This window comes from Ylistrum balloti, unplaced genomic scaffold, assembly GCF_031769215.1.
Source record: "Ylistrum balloti isolate Yb309-2 unplaced genomic scaffold, AGI_CSIRO_Ybal_v1 Utg370386, whole genome shotgun sequence".
Lineage (NCBI taxonomy): Eukaryota > Metazoa > Mollusca > Bivalvia > Pectinida > Pectinidae > Ylistrum > Ylistrum balloti.
Genome location: NW_026782268.1, coordinates 607,458 through 627,645, shown reverse-complemented (window position 1 = coordinate 627,645; position 20,188 = coordinate 607,458). Strand labels below are relative to the sequence as shown.

General features: G+C 34.9%; 2 protein-coding genes across 2 annotated transcripts; one reads left to right on the top strand and one right to left on the bottom strand.

The window, feature by feature from the left end:
• Positions 1-1,366: 1,366 nt before the first annotated feature.
• LOC132554225 (transcription initiation factor TFIID subunit 8-like) lies at positions 1,367-7,816 on the bottom strand. The gene is made up of 6 exons (XM_060218532.1): positions 7,583-7,816; positions 6,465-6,563; positions 6,097-6,159; positions 5,282-5,406; positions 4,410-4,557; positions 1,367-2,404 (listed from the first exon to the last, which is right to left on the bottom strand). Exons 1-6 carry the CDS (start codon positions 7,707-7,709, stop codon positions 2,169-2,171), a joined length of 798 nt encoding a protein of 265 aa, XP_060074515.1. The 5' UTR covers positions 7,710-7,816; the 3' UTR covers positions 1,367-2,168.
• A 2,588-nt stretch (positions 7,817-10,404) lies between these two features.
• Positions 10,405-18,871, top strand: LOC132554219 (nuclear receptor ROR-beta-like). The gene is made up of 7 exons (XM_060218526.1): positions 10,405-10,451; positions 11,021-11,187; positions 12,342-12,483; positions 13,620-14,095; positions 14,549-14,777; positions 15,730-15,954; positions 16,745-18,871. Exons 2-7 carry the CDS (start codon positions 11,074-11,076, stop codon positions 16,993-16,995), a joined length of 1,437 nt encoding a protein of 478 aa, XP_060074509.1. The 5' UTR covers positions 10,405-10,451; positions 11,021-11,073; the 3' UTR covers positions 16,996-18,871.
• The last annotated feature ends 1,317 nt before the right edge of the window (positions 18,872-20,188 follow it).

Genomic DNA, 20,188 nt, shown 5'->3' with positions numbered 1-20,188 from the left:
CTGCCAAAATTTTGAATTTCATGACAATATAGTCAGTTTTTTGTGTTAGGGTTATTTTACAGTAATATTATCAAACCCTCCCCAGTACTCTCAAGTTATTTTAAAGTTATTAAATGGGGAGTCAGACCCATCAATTATTGTCTCATCAGTCCCAAAAAGTCTCTGAAGTGTGATTTTGGTGTTTCTTTTACAATGGTGACGGTGTCAACATATCACCGTGAAGTTTAACATTGACATCCATCACTTAGAAAATACAAGTCTAACTATAACCAAACATGTTTTGTAGTTAGATCATAAAGAGGACATCTTGATGCCAAAACGTATTCCATATTTTACAGTTCAGCAACTCTGCGTATTCGGGATGATAAGCCAGATTTCATGTTTATCTTAGTGTTTCATTATGTACAAGCGCTATTTCAATCAAACCTGGAGAATAGTACCAAGATTGGATTTAATTGTCACGCTCCCCAAAAATTTCTTGGGGAAGATCTAGTGGCTGTTTTGTCTGTCTTTCTGTCTGTCTTTCTGCCGGTCTTTTTCGTGTTTGAAGCATTTTTTAAAAATTGTTTGAAAGCCTATAATTGTAACAGCCAGTAATAATAACTGATCTGTAAATGAAATATTAAGCGGAGAGAAATGTGCCCTTACTTTCATAGCTCGAGCATAGGTTCTGGGAATAGAACACTGGATGCCATGGAGAAAGGCGAGCATTAACACCAAGCCACCTGACCACCTACTTTTTATAGAATCATCCTCCATACTTCAGGTGTTGCACTCATCCTTGCTCTCTGTACCCCTGAAACACTCCATGGCAAATTTGAAGGCACAAGAAGTAATCTGATTGGTGTAATGTAGATTTCAGGAGAGGAAAAAAGGGCGAAAAACAGACTGATATGCTCCTTTGAAGATTACAATAGTGTAACCCCTGGAGTATTGAGGATGTTAGAGGATTATATACAAATGTACCGCAGTATCCTGCTAATCCGATTGATACAAAAATGCAAGGAATACTTGTGAGATTTCATGTTTGTCTGGGTTGCACATAGTGCAAACCAGGTTATAGTATGGTGAACGGGTGGAGAAAAGGGGAACCAGCATTGTAGAATCAACTCCTCCTAGAGTTTTTGACATAGAAGCTTGAAACTTTGTACGATGTTTATATATACATGTATATGTTGAAGATGTGCACCTCCTATTATGGATTCATTTCAGATGGTTTTTTCTTGATACTCAACAAATGAAACGCCCTTAACTGTCTTATAAATATCATATAACATTGCACTCATCCAGCAACCCAGCCAATTGTGACTCTGCCCCATTTTTAATAAATTTATACAAAAAATGACAAAACCATGAAAATGTCTGAAAATGTATTCATCTCCTTTCTTTTCATTATAGGTTGGTCTTGTATTTTTTGTTTTTATTACTGCGTTCACATCGCATGGATGTGACCTCTCGTTTCACAGGTGAACATCGAGCTACAGGGACATGGTCTCAAAATCTTGGATAAGTTCAGTGACATACAGTATATACATGTATGTCTTCAATTTATTTGTCAAAAAATATAACCAGAACAACAATAAGGACATTTCAATATCAAATATCATTCACGACAAAAATTATTTGAATTTTTTGTGAATATACAATAGTCATAATACCTATTTCAGGTTATGTAAATTGTTTTTAAACACCATTTTGAGGTATATGATGGTTATACCATCTAAACATATTTGACCACTGTAAACTCGAATATAGGTCAAGTTTTTCATTTTTTCACAAACTCTGAGAACCTTCCAGCCATGGTATCAGGACTCTTGGCCTGTTTGTTATCAAGTAGAACGAAGTCGTTTGAAGGGAAAAGTTGACTCTAAATGAACCACTGATGCCAGGCACTGCACATTGGCATAATTTCACTTGTCTGTGTGGCAGGTGAGCTAAAATATATCTCCATTATCCGCTTGACATCATATACCTGTTACCCACATTTCTCTTGGGGAAAAGATCTGCGCATGTGTTATGCTTTCAGATTCAAGAGATATCTCTATGATATTAGTGATGCGCTACTCAAAACACTTACTGCACATCAGCCTACATCTGGGGTCTTACATGTAGTCACTAATTTGACATCTATCAAAACTGCCCAGTCCTTACAAGTCAGGGTCACAGGGTCAGCTGGTTAATTTGATTTTCTTCTTCACTCTATAGAGTTTCACTGGGCGTAGATAAGGATTGTCAATAGATTCTGCATCCTGAGTTTCTCCTTGACCTCCAGTCTGTTGACCTGTGTCCTGATCTTTGACCTTTTTTTCACTTTCACCATTGGTGGATTCCTCGTCTTCTAGATCCTGTTCTTTACACAGCAGAGCATCTAGGTAAGGTAGAGGATTGGGCTTAACTGCAATCACTGAAACCATTCAAAAGCATGGATAATGAAATTCCAACACAGGATTTAAGGTTAAAATAAAAATGTATTCTAGCCTTTCAACTTACTCAACTTTCAGAAATTAAGAAAGATCATATTTTAGTCATAATTGTTTTGTGTCTGAATACCGACTCAAAACATACCTTGTGAAAATAATTTCAGGAAGTTTTTTCTGACCAACATCTTTTCGTTTTTTTTTCCTTGCAATCAAGATCAAAATTCTGCCCTTTAAGCACTTAAAAATGATATTCAACATGTAGCAGAGGAAAATTCTAAACCTGGACATCAGGGATCTAGCACAAAAATCTGCTCTTTAATATCTAAACAACTGAGCCTTTTACAATCAGTCTAGAACAGAAATGAGGCCTTTACCATTTGTCTACTAACTAGCAACTATTGGATTAGAACAAAAAACAGAGCCCTGTACCTTAAATCTAGAACAAAATCCAGTCCTGCTGAAAAAACTAATACAAAATCTAAGTTTTTTAACCATCAACTTGGGACAAAACATGTACAATATTATAATATCAAGCAGTTTCCACTGTGTCATAGCACCTATTACCGTCGTGAATAATCCAGAGTTGTTTACCATTAGAATAAGACCTGCAAGCCTTTTACTTTCAGTCTAGTACAAAAGTTGAGTGTTTCCATCAACCTAGGATAAAATTTCGTCTCTCCACCATCAGTCAAAGACAAAATTTGAGCCCTTTTGGTACCATCGATCTAAGACAAACCCTCCAATATCACCAATACGTAACCAGTACCATCAATATTTAACCAGTACCATCAATATTTAACCAGTACCATCAATACTTAACCAGTACCATCAATATTTAACCAGTACCACCAATATTTAACCAGTACCATCAATATTTAACCAGTACCACCAATATTTAACCAGTACCATCAATATTTAACCAGTACCACCAAAATTTAACCAGTACCACCAATACTTTACCACCAATACTTAACCAGTACCATCAAAATTTAACCAGTACCACCAATACTTAACCAGTACCACCAATACGTAACCAGTACCATCAATATTTAACCAGTACCACCAATACTTAACCATTACCACCAATACTTAACCAGTACCATCAAAATTTAACCAGTACCACCAATACTTAACCAGTACCATCAATACTAAACCAGTACCACCAATACGTAACCAGTGCCACCAATATGTAACCAGTACCTCCAATACTTAACCAGTGCCACCAATATGTAACCTGTACCACCAATACTTAACCAGTGCCACCAATACTTAACCAGTGCCACCAATACTTAACCATTACCACCAATACTTAACCAGTACCATCAATATTTAACCAGTACCACCAATACTTAACCATTACCACCAATACTTAACCAGTACCATCAAAATTTAACCAGTGCCACCAATACTTAACCAGTACCATCAATACTAAACCGGTACCACCAATACGTAACCAGTGCCACCAATATGTAACCAGTACCACCAATACTTAAACAGTACCACCAATACGTTACCAGTACCACCAATACTTAACCAGTACCATCAATACTAAACCAGTACCACCAATACTTAACCAGTGCCACCAATACTTAACCAGTGCCACCAATACTTAACCATAACCACCAATACTTAACCAGTACCACCAATACTTAACCAGTACCACCAATACTTAACTTTTACCATCAATTTTGGAAATCTAGAACTTTGTGGATTATTTGTGATAAAACTTGTGCCCTTTGATATTAACCTCTGATGAAGCAAAAATCGAACTAGGTAAAACCTAACTGTCAATGAATGAATCTAAAGATATGTTTGTACACTTATACAAAAGTCATGAAACTTCAATAAAGGTCAAACAGTCTTCTTATAACCAGAAAATCTAAATAGTTTATTCAAATCCTGGTATCAGTTTGTGTAAAAACAGTCCTCTCATAACCAGGAAATCCAAAGAGTTTGTATTGAAACCCTGGTGTCAGTACTTGAACTTACAAGGATATGCTTCTGTGTTGTCTGGAAACAAATTCTGTGTCTCCCCGGTTTTAGCAATAAAGCGTGTTAAAGCCCGCTCAATGTCGCGCTTCTGTGAGGCAGCCTTTTCTCGCACCAGCTGGTACTCTGTAACTGGAGCCTTGTTTGTCTAGTCAGAAAAACAGCAAGGAAAAATGTATGTTGCCATCTCATGGTAGCTTATGGTTGGTCTATTAAACACTAATTTCAGTTCCATGTAAATTGACCTATTTCAGTAATATCTTTATATAACAAAAATTTAATGCATTCTCAGATCCAAAATAACCTGGGCTACCTAAGTACAAATATCATAACAGTCAATGGCAATTTCTTTGTAAACATGATCATATGTTCAGGTTTACCACTTGTTACCCTATAACAAGGAGACATAAATCAATAGCTACCGTTTAGTCAAGCATTAATGGCAAAAACAAGATATTTCTTGTACATATGTATTTTCAAAAAAATAGTTTTTTTGGATACTTTATAATGCAACCAATGAGCAGGGAACAATGTATATGTACTACATATCAGTGCAATAAGTACATACAAACTTTTTATAATGTACTTTAATAATTAAATGTGTATTTGGAAGAACATTTATCTAAATATTTGTTCTGAATTTTGAGATGAAATAATCTGTGTTTTTTCATTATATTTTAATATACAAAATAGTTTAAATTAGGGTTTATAATAACGGTACAGTATTCACTCTCTTAAGTCTGATTAGCCTGTATAAAAATACACAGATAAATAGCATGTCTTTTGATCAGGTGTTGCCTTGGTTAGAAAATTATGATATAGTTCTTTCAAAATTATTTTACTAAAAAAATCTATAAGGGGAGAGATCTTACCAGAGTCCTGATATAGGTATGTGGATCTGGGAATGCTGGCAAATGATCAGGAATATGTGACGGATGTGAAGGTCTATCCCCCACCTGTAATGTCTTCAGGGTGGGTGGAGCTGCAGAATGGGCCGCTGAAACAAGAGAATACAGAGCCAATGTATTTGCGAATATAATAGAACAGCTATGATTAATTTTGAAACAATATATCTACTGTCCTCAATTTAATGACAAAATGACAAATGAAGGTAATCCCTAAGTAAGCTTAACGTCCTTGCCAATTATATTTCTAAATGCTTAGAGAAAAATGAGAGAATTTGTTTTATCAAACCTATAAGCAATCTCTTGCATACATTTGGAAATTCAAGTCATATATGTCAAAAGAACAACAGGCTTTGAGGGCCTGTATTCTTCACCTAAACTTATTCTTATTTTAAACGATATAACCAATATTTCCCTATTTTAAGTCTTGTTTCACAGGAATTATCCTCTATGTAACAATCCATTTCCTGATTCTAACCTTTCATCAATCTTTGCATTATTTCTCAACTTTTCATACAATTTCATTTTCCTCATTGTAGACAATTTAGAAATGTAACAAATAGGATATTTGGTGACTTCTTTAACAACAAATATGTTTCATGAATACAGAAGAGTATTTCCATATTTTTTACTTGTGCCTCACACTTAATATTCTGCAAAATTCATCAAATACCTGGTACATTAGTAATTCCAGAAGATCCCAATACATATTCCTTCTTCTCTTATCAGCGAAAAAAATCTGTTATTTCATATTATTGATCTGTTTTAAGAGCGATACTTACGAGGTAAAAAGACACTCTTTGTGTGCCGACGAGCATGTGACTGTATGGACTGTACATTTTGACCTGGAACACGAGAAGTATATTTTGTATACATAAAGAAAATACCAGAGTTCTCCCCAGACTGTTTTAAATACATGGTAGACTATAATTTCCTATGTTATTATCTGGCTCTGTAATTCTACGTTGCCTTGTTTTTAGACAGTGTTCTCTTTTGACAAAATTATGAAAATGCCAAGATCATTTCAAAACATTCTGACACAGCCATTGAGTATCGGGTTAATTTTAATCATGAACTGAACTATGCCCAGTCATTAAGAACATGTACAATATCTAATCATGATATTGGTGATTTGTTTCTAAATTCTTACCCATATCAACTAAAGCCATGAAAACATCCGTCATCATGCCTTCAGACCTCCCAGCCAGCTCCGCATAATTTCTACAACTTCGTCCTAATTCTGTTAAAACTGTCAATAAAATTAATTATAGAGATAACATATATAAATGAATGTACATAGGATTCATGACAAATGTACACAGCTGATGGTAAATGTTTCTATTTGCTATTCTTTCACATCAGATCTCAATCTCTCAATTGAGAAAAAAATTGAGCAGGTCACTGTTAGTGTTATAGTATGTGAATAATAATTATGTAAAATGAACAGGTAGACTCAGTTTGTCCAAAGTGAAAGGTATGCTTTCTGTCAACCAACTTACAGAGCATGTTTCATTAGCTCATCTCCAGAATTGGTAAATTATCACCCTGGAGATCTGGGTTTGATTCCTAGTCAGGGCACTCGGGTATTGAAAGCCCAGCAAGTGTGTAAAAGGAGAAAGTCTCTGTGGCTCGCACTTAATTTATGGAGCACACTTCAATTATCATATCAGAAAACAGGGCTTAATTCCTGGTTGGTGCAATTGATATGTATGTGTATTTTACCTGTTCTGTCACAATTAAATATGTACTATCCTCGTTCCCAGGTGAAAATTGCACTAAGCGATAATGTAAATTTCACATGGGGCCAAGGGTGTATTTGTCAAATGTACAAAGTTTCTGTATGGTCTAAAGTACCTACCAGGTAGGCACATGTATCATCACTCAGGTGATACAAGGACAAAAGCTTGCTTCTTAAGTTAGTACCCAGTAGCAATGCTATAAAATTATAATGTACATGAAAACTCATTACGTCTTACAAACATCTGTAAATGTAATTAGCTGATGTTTTCTCTGACTCCTACATGTCAGGCTTTGATCGGTCATCCAAAGTAAAATGACATTTTTCTCAACAATATCGATTCCTAATATTTGTTAATTATCTCTTACAATAGTGAAATACCTGATATACCCGTACATTTTAGATATATGTACATTGCCATTATTTTTTAAACGATGTTCCATGTAACCAAATACGTCCTGTCATTTTTCCTACATAAAAATATTATTCTGCTCTACAGATGTAGTCTGTTAATCAATATAAAAACTTACAACTTTGCAACATTTCTGTAAGGGTTTCTAGCACCGATTCTTCAGCCTTTTCATAGCCAACTTCAAAGACAAGGGCGCTAACCGCTACTTTCAGGGCTTTTCTGCGAGAAACTTCTCGTGGATCCATTTTTCATAAAATTGCTCCGCTGAATATAGGTAACTCATTAATGAAGTAAGCTACAATCTTAAATTATCTCAGAAATTCTCTCTGAGTGTCGGCCACCAAACACAGCGTATGGGCGACGCCATCTTGGAAAATATACAATTTTAGAACCAATTGATTCCGGAAATTTTCAATCTGGCTGCCATTAATATTGAGGATGATCTTGCCAAGAATGAATCTTATCTTTACTATTGTACATTGTATTGTATATGTATGTAACGATATAGGTAGCGATTGCTATTAAAGCCGAAGGACAAATTTCTATCCGCTGTCGCCAAGACGAAAATAAAATCCGGAATTGATGGTCAGAGCCTTCCAATTAATTTCAAACTAAATCCGTAAAAATAATGGATGATAAGCAACGCCATGTTAACGTTTTCTATGTGCAGTTCAGCTGCCAAGAGTATCGAGGATTAAGGGAAATCGATAACGGTGCACTTGCAAAACTGATTGATTGTGAATTTGCATAAAAATATTTAAATTTGTTTTCATTTCTTATGTGATGATTGATACTCGTCATCGCCTCGCTTAAGTGAATTTTTTTTTTTTTAATTGTAAACCAATCTCGAATGGAATGTGAAAACGTACAGAAAAGTGTGTATTGATTGTAGAAAGGTAGCGGATAGCTTTGACGGTTCGTGGACTCAGATATAGAGTTTAACATAGTTTTGAACATTAGGAAGTTTAAAATTTGTTTGCGGTGAGTCGTTTAGCGACATTATGGTACCTAAAAAATCATGTTGATGAAATTAGATATTCGGCGGGGATTTACATAAGTCTAGTGAAAAAAAGCGTTCGGCCTCACAAGAGGTGACAGGTAAGAAGATTGTCCGCTGTGATGCCCTTTTCATCGAGTTTCCCACAAGCTCTCTTCCACCCCAACAAATCCCCCTGTAGATCTTGTGAAGATGAACATTGCAAATCTGAGTTACAGTAGAAAAATTCAGAAGGAAGTTTTTGTATTTCAGAATCTGACAGGGTCAACATTTGCTTAGGAACCAAACAACCAAATGCATATGCAACACTGTCATCTTTGTGAAATCTGTCATTGAGATCAGTTGATAAATTATCCAGAAATGGAACAGCTACCATGGCTTTGTAATATTGTTGCGGACAGGAACTACCAATATTTGTTCTCTGCGTTGTTCTCGGGATCTTCTCTCCTATTTCAAGCACGTTTGCGATTCGTTTGCAATATTCATACCACGTTTCAAACTCAACATCTACTCCTTCTCTCATCTCTTTCACCCTCTCAATACGATCAGTAATCATTGTACGGGCATCATACGCGTCCAAATCACGTTTCTGAAGTTTTGGTGCAAGGGGTTTGACTGTCTGCAGAACAGCCCTGACGCAGATGGACGTAACCAAAAACTGGCACATCAGATTAGCTAGCAATCCCTGTGATGTAGTTTTAGTTTGAGCATCCCACGACCACTCATCTTGAGTGTTTTCCTCAAATTCTGGGTTTACGATGGACCGGAGACTTTCAACGATGGCAGTATACATGCTATAGAATACATCATAGCAGGTATGACGTTCTATCCATCTTGTTTTACACAAACCCAACAACTTTTTAACTTCGATTCCGGGCCATGATGTTGAAGGACATGTTCAAAGAAGCACTGCCTTTTGGGCGAGACATCGAAGAAAATAAATGTGGCATTTACCCCATCTATCATATTTCTCACAAGAGGTATTTTGCACGCGTGAGCTATGCGCAAGTTCCGATCGTGACTGATGCAGCGTGTGTAAAGGGCATGTTGATTGATAGACTTAATTCGAGCTTGGCAACCTATTTTTTCTGACGACATAGCTGCTGCCCCATCGTACGCCTGGCCCCTCATTTTGTCAACTGGAATATTGTTCTCTGTTAAAACCTCTACTATTTTATTTACAATTGTTTCCCCAGTAGTACGTTTCAGATGGAGAAAATCAAAGAATTATTCTCAAATACATGGCTCAGTTTGACTTTCATCTAAAAATCGCACACACGAAACCAATTTTTCAGGGTTTCTTCATCACAACTGCTTTCGACATAGGTATTTTTCAGTTTGAGATACTGTCCCATTCAAAATTTGAACAAAATTATATTTGGGAGTGGTTCTTTTGGTTCCGGGACCCCTCCTCTGGATCCGCGCATGCTGTTTAACTTGGATTTGATAAGTTATCAAACAGACCCAACGCTCAGCGGGCCCATTTTTTTGTGTTTTTATTTATTTATCTTATTAATTTCCTTTTATATTTTTTGTAAAAAAAAATAGCTGTTGGTGCTAGTATTTGACCTCAAATGTTGTATGAGAAAAAAAAACTTTTCACCTGTCATATTACTACTCTCTGTATGAAAGCTGTTTTTCTAAGGAATGACGTCACCTGGCCTATATATTAACCTTATGGCAACTAGGGTAGGATGATGCACCCCAGTTTACCGTTTAGCATCTTTTCACTTTCGTAAACCGATTCATGACCATAACAGATTATCTTCTGGACACTTTGATATTTTCATTGAAAGCCAAAGAACAATGTTTCCATTATCACGTAACCTATGCAGTATTCTTCAACCACGAAATGATCTAATACAACCGTGGAAACCAAGTAATTGGAGGCAAAACGGATCCGTGACATTTAAGTCACGTGACAAACAAAATGGCAGAAACGGACATGTTCTAATGAAAACAACAGGGTTATTTAGTAATCAATATTCTGGTGAGTATTTCGTAATTGAAATTTGTGTACCATGTGCTGTCTTGAAGAGGACGTGGTTATATTATGACATTGAAAACAAACCCATTTGTATATTACATAATCAAACTTTTAATATTTCACACGTGAAGATAAGAAGATGTCGATTAATAACTAACTATTGAACTTCACAAAGTTCATGACATGTTTTTATTCGCCAGCTGTTTTGCTTTTCATCTCAGTAACAAATGACATCACACTATGAAGATTTCTGGTAGATGATAAGTAAGTGATTGTTTACAGAGTCAAGATGACGAAATAGATCAAGAATTAATGGTTCTGACTCACAATTTATCCTATCTATATCTTATCCATACATGTTTCATTTCCGGTTGCAGTAAAATTCAGAGTTACACAACTTCTATGGAATGATTAACCAAAGATTAATCTTAATACCAGTATTTTTTCATGAATATCTATGAATATCTATAGTTATTGATTATTGATTTTGATCAATGAATAATTCATGTAGAGTATATCAAGTAATTTGTTAATATCAATTATTTGAGAAGTAAATAATTTTTTTCTTTTAGAACCAGCTTACTCAAATATTGTGAAGATGTAGAATGCAGATGTCAACAAAGCCATGGAGGAGAAGATATCACTAAAGACCGCTTCGCTGTTACTACCTCCTTGTAAAGTGTGTGATGGGAAGGCATCAGGAATTCATTATGGAGTCAACTCTTGTGAGGCATGCAAGGTGAACTTTTCGTCCAGCATGTTTGTATAAGTTATATGTCTAGCTTGTACACTGATATTACACTAGTAATTTCGATAGTAATTATGTACAGTTGTGGGGTTACATGTTGTGTGGTATAGGAAACTGGAGAAAATTTCCTATAGCACATTTGTGCGAAAGATGTGCGGTTCCATCGCACAGATGTGTGATTCTGTTGTGGTTCATGTAAATTTATAATGGACGTATGGATAAGTGTGGAATAGGGTGTATTTATATATTTTTTAATTATATAAAGAGTACAGTTTTGTATATTTCAAACTAAGCCTTATATTGATAAATTAGACACATGTAGATCTGTCATGTACACTCATGATTAAGAGTATTTTGTTTACAAAGTGACCAGTCTAAGTTTGTAGACATTCATTATACATACCGTAAATATGTAAACATAACCTGGACATCTCTTTTTGTCTCGTCCATGAATCATCTTAAATCTCGCACTGTCAGGAAGGAAATTTTATTTTCATCAATTCTGTATACTCTCATTTTTCTATCATTTTGTAAAGGTAAAAAATATATATTCAGATAGACTTTAAGCATTGTTTTGTACAGGAGACCTAGCTGTACGCAGCTGTCACATATATACTTGTATAATGGAATTCTTCGTTGCCCGAGGCATACCGCTTGCCACTCTCAGAGGTGTAAAAATATGGACTAAAGAGACTGATTAACACAGGGTCCAGTTGTATTTTGATGATTGTATATATTTACAAGGAAATTTTTATTCTGAAATTTTTCATCATTTGGGAAAATATCATGCATATCTCATACAAAATATTTCAATGATACAGATTAAATGCTTTTCTAATGTGTGTTTTTTTTACATGCAAATAAGGTTATTATATCATGTGTACATATTCCCCATGCTAGAAAATTCCTACGTAAAGCTTGTTAGCAATAATGTTCATATATGCAAAAAATAACAAGACAAAGGCCTAGTTCCATTTTGTAAATACAGATAACAATCATAATATACATGTATTGTATATTGCATTGTCACTTAGTGATTAACTGTCATCTCCAGCCATCCCCTGATAAAAACACCAATTCTAAACAAATCCTGTGTGTTAAATGAAAATGTAAGAAATTCCTCTCTTGTATTTTTTTCAATTTAGGGCTTTTTCCGGAGATACCTCTCCCGCAAGGAACCATATAAATGTTCCAAAAAAGGAAAGTGTGTGATTACGGACAGCCCACGAGGGAACTGTTCCGCTTGCCGCATGGAGAAATGTTTACGACTGGGCATGTCCAAGGAAGGTATATAAAACATACTGTTTAAGCTAAAATGGAGGTTGGAACTAATTAAGTCTTTGTAACAGAGATTCAAGCTTGGCATTTTAGGTCCTGCTGAGGGAATACATAATCAATATGTATATATATCTCTATTTTGGAACATGATGCTGTTAAGTGTAAAGAAATGGTAAGAAACAATCATTTTTGATATCAATATTATTGTAAAGGGCATCAATTACCGTGTATAATTGTATGTAAAAAGATTGCAATATTCTTGTTTTTTTTTTATTGATTATGCATAGTATAGGGTAAATCAGCATTTTTTTTTTATTTTACATAGAGTTACTCCCTTGGCAAGAACAGAGATGTTTGTGTACATGATAGGCAAAATATGATAATTATGATGATGATGAAAGTACATGGATGTATGGATATGTTCTATATAAGGGATGTACACAACGTTTATATAAGGGATGTACACAATGAATGCTGTGTACGATGTACAGATTGATGATGATGATGACGATAATGGTGATGATGATGATGATGATGATGATGATGATGATGATGATGATGATGATGATGATGATGATGATGATGATGATGATGATGTTAATGATGATGATGATGTTAATGGTGATGATGATGATGATGATGATGATGATGATGATGATGATGATGATGACTGTGATAGAAGCATTGTGAAACTATGTTTGTTTGTAAGAGTTTTGTCATACACATGTATTTATATATTGGTGAAGAATGAAAAATTAAATATCAAGTAAACTCTCTAGGAAAGGTGATCATATTACAAACTGCTGTAAGCATTTGTCTTCATACCTGGACAATACCATCTAACAATGAAGTATTTACATAAGGCAGTCGTGTCCAGGTACATATCTTTGCCTATAAATGTGTGTGCAATTTTAACTACAGATCTGAATTTAACAATTACCAGTGAATTTTGAAAAGCTGTAATTCTGTAAAATAGGTCACAATATTTGTTTTGTGATAAATAACTTAATTTTTTATAAATATACCAATGATAAAGAAACATTATTCAAATTTATCCTAGTACCATCTAATAGTACAATACGTATACTGAAAGCTATTTCCATCACATGTACTTACTGATACACCTTTTTTTTTTTTTTGTACAGCCGTTCGTCAGGGCCGTTATACATTGACAGAGCGCACAAAAGCCATCATGGAGGTACAGAAGCTACAACAGAAAGTTGAGGAATATCCAGTTCCTCAGGAACCAACTAAAAACAACTTTGAGAGCTCCCCGGAACAGAGTCAACCTGAGCAGAGTCCAGACTCTGGAATCGAGTCTCAAATTAGTCCTGCTGACTTGGACACTCTTGAAAATTCTGTGATATCAAATACCCCTGTTGATTCACCTTTCACAGTTCACATCCGTGAGGATCGCAACATGATGGAGGTTTCCTCTGATTCGCAATCAGAGTTTACCAAAGAAAGTGGACCTTTACAGGTTGGCAGCACAGACAGTCAGAACATTCCATCTATTTTGAATGATTTAATTCCAAAACTTACAAAATCTGCTGAAGAACTCTCACCGGTGTCGTCAAAACTCACAGACCAGGAAATTCACTCCCTGCACATGACTGCTTTGGTAAGAATTCACAGAAAGTTTTAATTCACTGTGATGTTAATCTGTTTGGAATGTGTAAAGGGAAACAATTTCAATCTACAGAATTGATCCTATTTACTGCAATGAAATTAGGGAGGGTTGTGGTTGTGTGAGAAAGTATTATAGAGTATTTACTCCAGGAGTCATATCAGTTGATGTATTTCAATGCAAAGAAGCCCTCTCCCCGAGTGAAAAATATTTACCAAAAGTAGAGATGGAGCTTATTGAAAGATGTACGTTAGTGTCTGCCATGTTTGATATTTTTTTGTACCTTGACCAAAGATACCCCCTGTTATTGATGATTTTTCACAAGTATATCGTCCGCACAAGTTCTGCCTGCATATCATTCAAATTCTATACATATATATTGTAAAATATGTAGGTGTTGCATGTATAGGTCATTGAAGATATTCAACATTTAAATCTTGGTTTCAGAATAAGTTCCGTATGAAAGAGGAAATGTTTGGGTCCATGGAACCAGTTTCTATAGAAGAATATAATCACTTGTACGAAGCTACGGGTCTAGACGTTGATGGACGACAAAGTCGTCTTCAGCGGTGTCGCAGCTTCTTTGAAGGAACCATAAAACATTATGTCCAGTTCTCGCGCGTCATTCCAGAATTCCCTGACCTTCCCGTGCCAGATCAGTCATCACTTCTTAAAGGTATACAAGTATAAAGACATCTCCATTATAATTATTCATTGAACCTCTATTAATAGGTGTTTTTTATGTCCCATATTTTCATTGGTGGATGTAGATGTTACCCACATATGTGTGTATGTTTCTTTAGCCCACCGACAGGCAGCCATCTTAGATTTTATTGAGTAATGATTGACATTGCTATTTCTTCAGAAGTACTGAATGGATGTCTCTCAAATTTCGTACATATGTTCCCTTTGGTCTCTTTTTGTTTGATTTTGGGACAGATCAGAGGAAACAAAATGGCTTCCAGACGGCCATTTTGAATTTGGCAGGTAAAGATTATCATTGCTATTTTTGCGAAGGAATGTTTAAATGTTTTCATTAAGAGCAAAAACAGAGAAGAGAAAAGAAGGGAGAAGATCCAACTTTCAAAGAGCATATAAAGATCAAACAATGGTGGGCACCAAGATCTCTCTGGGATCTCTTGTTTCTTTAAAGATTTGGTTGAAACGTGATGAAATCTCTACCTCAAAAGATTTGTACTTTGGTGGCCAGATTTAGACTTGTATATCCATGAATGAAAATTACCTGCACCCGAGGTTTGCAATGATGCACACAATTAATCTACCTGGTCACGGATGACTGACCCAGTGCAGGTCCACTACATATTATCAACATGCCATTTCATATCATTCAGGCAATTCAACGTGTTAGAATGTGACATAAAATCACACTATTACAAGCCAATAACAATGGTATTAGTGTCTTACAGAGTGAAAAAACAATAAAAATTGTTATGGACGGAGGGACAATGGACATGAGACCATAGATATACAGCATTCAATGATGGTAAACTAGAAATACAAAGATATAAAAATCTATATAGATATAAATCTTTATATTCCATGATATCTCCAAACCTATTTTCATTGTCATTATTTCATAACAGACGATAATAACCTTTTTTTTGCAGCGGCACGCTTTGAGTTTTTCATGTTATTGGAGTATCGAGCTGTTGACCCTGACCTCCAGATGGTGCTGACGATTGGTGGGGATGTATACCACATCAACGAAGCCAGTTTTTACTTTCCAAAAGAAATCATGTTATCCTGGTTTGAATTTTCACGGGTTATTCGGCGCCTCAACCTCAGTGACAAAGAAAGAGCTCTGGTCCTTGCTATTTCTTTGGTGTTTAGAGGTAAATTTCTCAAAAAAAAAACACAACATCAATGTTGCTCTAGTTGTAAAAAGATAATGGGGAAGTTCGACAACATGGTATGTTGTTAAGGTTTTGTAAAAAATTAGATCTCTGACGAAGCGTTCAGTAAAGAAATGTTCAATGAATTTTAAAGGTCACATTTCACTTGGATTGCAGTTAGTTAGTCTAAGATGGAGCACGTTCTCGATTCTCCAGGGGTTACAATCACTTTCGTCTTTGCATCCCTGGACCATGTCATGGCAAAGCATCAGGCACAAGCAAAGTAATTTGATTGGTTCCAGGAGAAAAAATCTGACCAATCACAGGCTGATGCGCTTCTTTTGAAGATTACAAAGGAGCAACACCCAACTTCAAAGCCATTACAATATACAGTTATGTGACCTCAAGATTTGTTTGATGTACATCAAAGGATCAAACTAGTCTTTTTGTGTTGTCCACAAGGTATTGCGGAGGGAATGTTCAGTATTGCCATGACTTGTTCCAGGGGTACAGAGAGCAGAAGTGATTGTTACTCAGGGAGTCTCAAGATATGGATGGAGCAAAGAAAATCATGTTTTCTGTCAATTTGTGTCATTCAGCAGTTAGTCTGGTTTTCAAGGTTCAAATGCAAGTCACTCGTGTCCAATTTTGAGTTTTTCAAGAATTCGTCCAACACTATTCAGAGAGTATCAGAAAGCTTTAGGTTTAACTCTGTCTTTGGTACCTGTTTTTATGGAAACAAGCCCCTCGAGCATTATCATGAAGAGGTTGAATTTTTGGTATTTTTCAGATCGTTGTAAACTGGAAGACCCAGAGAGAGTAGAAAGAATACAGCTGACCTTGATTTCTTACCTGCGCCATGTTTTAAGGGAACGGTATGGCCGACAGGAAGTATATGTATTCTCTAAAGTTATGAACATGTTCTTGTCTTTCCGAGAACTAACAGAGAGCTATATGAAGCAATATCAGAAACTTTGTAAAGATAAATTTCTTCCCAAGCAGTTCCCAGAAATGCTGGAGTTTTTGTTTGAGGATGATTAAATATATATATATATATATGTTTATTGATACTGCTGTTGAGCTGTGATTGTCTGTAGATTCCAATTGTGTTATTTCATTTGTCACATCGCAATTTCATGGCATCAAATTCATTTTGATGTTAAAAAAAAAAAATTAAAATTAAAAAAAAATGTCTAGAAATAGAAATTTTTTAAAGATTTCATATCACCCAGAGAAATGCTGTTGTGATTCATACTGACAAGAACATCTTAGTTATGTGATTAACAGTGTCTTACATGAATTGATGTTTGTTATAATGAAATCAAAGAGATTGTTCCACAATTTCAATTGCTCACAAGATGCTCCCTGAAATGTTAATGGGATGTTCCGCACAAGTAAGGGTTTCATGATATGGTTTGATGAAAACTGTACATCTGTGTAGTTCATTAAAATTGTATACCACAAATAACCATTTAAACAAATATGAAATTTAATTTGAGGAAATTCTTTACAGATCTAAGTAGATCACTTTTTAAAATGTTTGCATGGTCCCGATTGTGTCGTAACAGGTTTCCTTTGTTTTTAAGTCAAACAGGATGAAATATTCGTGTAAATCATGAAATCGGTCGAGTGAAGTAATAAAACTGTAACCCCAGCAGAAATTTTAGTGAACAGGATACACACTAGTGTATTCTCTCTATATACTCTACATAAAATCTAGGATCCAGTGACCTTTCAGTTCCAGATTTCCGTATGCGTTATATTTAGACAGTTTGGCGGATTTATCATTTTCAACAATTTCGCCTGGTAGAACTAATCGCAGGAAAGATATTTTGATGCTAAAAATAGATCTAAAGGTCTGTAGAATGAGTTCTTAAAAGATACAGAACAAACAGAAATTTTTTAACTTGGGCGGAATATCCCTTCATAATAAAATCCTTGACTCATCTTCATTTTCATCAGTTTTTCATGAAGTGTGGATCGTGATTCAGATTTATATCTAAGATACTAGTAATGTTTTACGTACGAAATAACACGGTTTACGATTTTGTAGCTTTACTGATATCGTATTGATGATATTTGTTTCACCATAACAAGGCCTTAGTTTAATTCTTATCAGACTCCCATGATATCGTCATGTGATCATAATCATGTGACCGTTCTGAGACATTTGGTGGAATTGTCCTTGAAGGTACTGTAACAGTCAAGTACAAGGTTGACCAACTAGCTTAGCATATATATTTAACATGAAGACTACTAAACAAGTATTTCGACAACTAAATATTAGAAAAAAATGAAGTACATTTGCTTTGAATTTCTCTTTACTTATTCCCATATTTATTGTGACATCGTCATCAATGTTGATCTCATATTCAGTCACACAAACTGTAAAAACTTACTGTCAGATCTTTTTATCTCGAACTTCTTTAACTTGAAGGCCCTGTATAATTTAAAGTATTTCATTGGTCACGGCCAAATTTTGCACTTAACATTTGATCTTGCTTAAATTGAATAATCGGATGATTCAATGTTTTCCAAAGGTCCCGCTAACTTCGAGATAGCAAGGTTTGACTGTATATAAGATTAATCTTGTCAGCACCTGATTGTATATGCAAGTCATCAAATATCAGTTATTCTTTGTAAAGATATGATAAAAATTTTGTATTATAAAATTTATAAATCAATGAACGTCCAAATATAGCTGTGCTTTAGACTTAATGATTTTGTTTACAGTAAATAGATTAGTTCTGTGTAGAAAGAAAACCAAAAGTGTCTCCATGGTCATTGTTTTGATCTATGGACAGAATTTGGTTCTCTTGTGTTCTTTAGTTATTTACCTTTATGCGTAGCAGTTTTACACAGGTACATAAATTTAAAATTATATTTACACTTATGCAATTTTTTTTTTTAGTAAACAGCTGACATTGCTATAAAATGTTTACAAATTATAGCATTTCTGGTTTGGAATTAAATGAATTTGAAATGTGTTTGAATTTAAAAACTCCATAATTTAATTTTTCTTCTGAAGTACAAATATATGTCAGAACTGAATGGACCTGAAAGTTAGCCAGCTTTTAAAATTCAACTGATGTAAGAAATCTTGGTTGTCTATCTAGTTGGGGTTTCAGTGATCTTGTATTTAGTATTTTACTAATGTGTTGTGACACTCATTGACACTAGGAAGACACAGGTTTTCTGTTAAACAAGAAGGAAAATTTTGCCCCAAATCCGCAAAAAACAGACTAGGTGACACAAATATTTTGAAATAGAATTAGTCTGAGGTCAAGGGTCAAGATTTCAAAACATTCTCTCTGCATGAATGTTGTAGTTTTCTAATTACTTAAATGCTGTGATATTTGTTTATTAGAAGAAAATGGTATTATTTAAGATATTCCTGTTTGATATTTGGAGTTAAAAAAATGTCAGTCGTTTACTTATGACCATGTAGTGTAATTGATACTTGTAATATAGTAAACACAATTTTGCTTGCTTGTAAAATAGCTACATGTTAAAGCTATGTATTCACTTAATTTTTGACTTTTTATTTTCTAAATGCATGTTTATATTTACTCTGGGAAATGTCATAGATAAATATTGACATACTTGTGTGGTATTTTCGTAGGGAATGTTAGATTGTTAAATTTTTTTGGATAAATACGAATATCTTGCAAGAAATAGTCTACTTCAAAGGAAATTTAGTTGTTTAAAAGTAATTAACTGCCATTTGTTTTTATCCAAATTGTATATTGTATAGGTTGTAGGTTTGATGTGATATGTATAGTTAAATATTACCGGTACGCAGCATTCACCAATCTGTGGCACTGACACTATAACTTAGTTGTAAAAACATCTCGATCTTCATCTCATGACTGTCAACAGAAAACACTTGAAATTTGAATTCATTTTGGCTTTCATTTTGGCATTCATGGGCTTATGAATGCCAATTGACAAGGACAAATCCATTGAAACATGTAGAATATACTACAGAATACTGAAATTTCCAGATTTTGTTGATTTAAAGCTGTGTAGTGGACAATGTACAAAAGCTTCATAAGGTGAACTGGACAATGTACAAAAGCTTCATAAGGTGAACTGGACAATGTACAAAAGCTTCATAAGGTGAACTGGACAATGTACAAAAGCTTCATAAGGTGAACTGGACAATGTACGAAAGCTTCATAAGGTGAACTGGACAATGTACGAAAGCTTCATAAGGTGAACTGGACAATGTACG